Source organism: Aptenodytes forsteri, unplaced genomic scaffold, assembly GCF_000699145.1.
Source record: "Aptenodytes forsteri isolate BGI_AS27 unplaced genomic scaffold, ASM69914v1 Scaffold256, whole genome shotgun sequence".
NCBI lineage: Eukaryota > Metazoa > Chordata > Aves > Sphenisciformes > Spheniscidae > Aptenodytes > Aptenodytes forsteri.
In genome coordinates this window covers 788,876-791,497 of record NW_008795021.1, presented here as the reverse complement: position 1 = coordinate 791,497, position 2,622 = coordinate 788,876, and the positions used below count along the sequence as shown (strand labels likewise).

General features: G+C 35.9%; 1 protein-coding gene across 1 annotated transcript in view; it reads left to right on the top strand.

Moving 5' to 3' along the window:
* The window catches only part of SENP6 (SUMO1/sentrin specific peptidase 6), a 97,520-nt gene extending 95,691 nt beyond the window's left edge, over positions 1 to 1,829 (top strand). Inside the window, exon 24 of the mRNA XM_019471132.1 lies at positions 1,289 to 1,829. Within this exon, the coding sequence (XP_019326677.1) occupies positions 1,289 to 1,498 (210 nt within the window). The 3' untranslated portion in view covers positions 1,499 to 1,829. The remainder of the gene's footprint in view (positions 1 to 1,288) is intronic.
* Positions 1,830 to 2,622: the final 793 nt, after the last annotated feature.

Sequence of the window (2,622 nt, the reverse complement as noted above, 5' to 3'; positions counted from 1 at the left end):
GAGAGGAGCCGGGGTTTGGTGGGGGAATGGGTAATGTCAGTTCGCGACAAAAGAACTCGCGAAGCAAGAAGGAAGCTCCGAGGCAGCAGAATACGTGCACAACTGGCTTCTGACCCATATCCCTGCTTTTCTTCCCTGAACTGAACAACAACAAAGCCCTAGTTAAGGATGTGTTCAGATTAATTTGAAATATCTTTCTATTGTTGGTAACCACACTAATTAGTTTTTGTTAATGTTCTTATTCCTTTGTCTGGCCTATTTCGTAATTGAAACGATGGAAAACCTATTCAGTTTTTCCCCGTGGTTTTCTGCATCTTTAGTGTCATTCTTGTGAAGTCTACTTACTGCTGGTGTTAAGTAGCTTCATTGGCAGTCAGTTCAACATAGGGGGGTTTTTTATTGCCGTATTATCCAGCTGATGTTCTGTTTGGATGTGGAGTAACGTCGCTAGTGCAACATTAGGCATTGACATGTTCCTGTGCAGAGTGTGACTAGTTTTTTTTCCCAAGTAGCCTTGTTAGCGTTAGCTCAGTGGATTAATGTAATTTACTCTTAAGTAACCTGTTAATGATGTAAACTATAATACACAAAGGGAGGAATTTCTTTGAGAGAAAACTCTATTCCACAAACTGTTGTTTGGTTAGAGTGAAATTGTTGTAATGTGTCACAGAAGTGGCGTAGATAATGTCTCATAATAATCATTCTCTTAATTCTTTGGATGAATGACCTCTAGCAGGAAAACAGAACATAAGTATAAAAAGGGCTGGTGGTAGTCAGGAGCTTTTCACAAGCCCTGTTTTTTAGGGTGAAATGTAAAACTGACTTTCCTGGTTGATTGTGGTGCTAAAGGTATTTATAAGACCAGGAGTATTTAGCAACAGATTCCTAATCAGCTCTAGATTTTGATGCTAGTCATCTTTTGGGGAAAAAAAAAAAGTGCTATATCATTACAATAATTTTATCTTTTTTCTTTTTTTTTTTTAAATTAGAACCATTTTACATATTTATGCAGTCAAATGCTTTGTCTAAAAGATGTAGTAAATCGAGCAGATTATTTGGGCACTCTTACAACCAGAACTGTGATCTGGATGAATGTTACTCTGTAACGTACTGAAGCTTGACTGGTTTTACCTTAATTGTACATGTGCAAAACACAAAAATTTGTAGAAATTTTGTTTCATGCTGGTGGAATGAGGTGGGGAAGAATGTACTTTTTCCCACTACAGTTCTCTCCGGTCTTGTAGGTAATAACTCCTTACTGTAACAGCCAAATGACCTTTCTTTTCAGAATCCCATTCTGAGTTTTGAGCTACCAATGAACTTAACAGACTGGTTTCCACGCCCAAGAATGAAAACCAAAAGAGAAGAAATACGAAAAATAATCCTGAAGCTGCAGGAACAGCAGAACAAGGAAAAGAAGGGACAGAAGGACCCAAGTTCAATGGAAAGATCTTTGCAGGAAAAAACAGAACAACTTATCAACAGCAGCTCAGACTGAATGTTGTATCTGTTGCATGTTAGCTCCACAATCAAAACTGAAATATACATTTTTGTCTGCCCAGACTAAAGATTTGGCATATTCTCTGCTCAAAGTTACTTGGGAATGTTTAATGCCTGTATAAATGTGTGTCATAAAATGATTTAATTCCCACAAAGATGTGTATTAAGTAAGCAAGTCTGTACATATGTTAATGAGGCCAACTTTTTCAACATTTGTAATTACTTTTTTTCCACTTGTTAGGGAGCTTTTGTTATGTATTTCTGTTAATAGAACTTAAATAGCAACTTCTAAACATAAAGCAAATAAAGAAAATATTTATAGGATAAAATGGTTAACTTTTTCTTTTTCAGTAAAGTTGTAATGTTACAGGCTTAAGTAACACATAGGGAATGATTTGGTAGTGAGATGATTAATACATATTTCGACCCTATTTAGTTTCCCTTTACAAGATTATTCTGCTTGCGCTACAAACAATAATATGGGTAAGTGTCTCAATGTACCATGGCCTCAGAGAGGGTGATTCCCATCCTCCCAGTATCTAAGTGTAGGCAGTGTAATAGTTACTAGGACTGCTTCAGATTTGGGGTTTTAAAAGATACCCGTTGCAATTAAAATTCCACCCTTGCTTTAGTGGGACGGGCTAGGGAAAGGGGGAGAATGCTCTTTGACCAGAGATTACTATTCAAACAGTATTATAAAAGTGGTTTCAATGAAGTGATCTTGAGTGATACTATTAAATCATATTTTGTGGATCCCAATTGTTGTACAGGTGTATTTTGAGACTTTCTTCATTATAAAATTGTATTTTGGTAAGTGTACTTGGAATAGCAGATTGCCCACATTACATTTTCTATGTTACGATTCTGAATGTTACATTCATATGTGCTTTATCTAAGTAATGAACATTTAAAAAGAAAAAAGTGTATGATTACTATTTTTTGTAATATCCACGCAAAAAACCAAAATACCAGTGTTCATTGCTTGCTTGTTTGTTCTTGGCTTTAGGTAGCATCAGACTAATGTTGGGATTTGTTTGGATATTTCCAGTATTTTGATTTTACAACAATCTAAAATGCCATCGTTGCTTCAACTGCAAAAGTAGCCTTTTATCCTTGTTATAG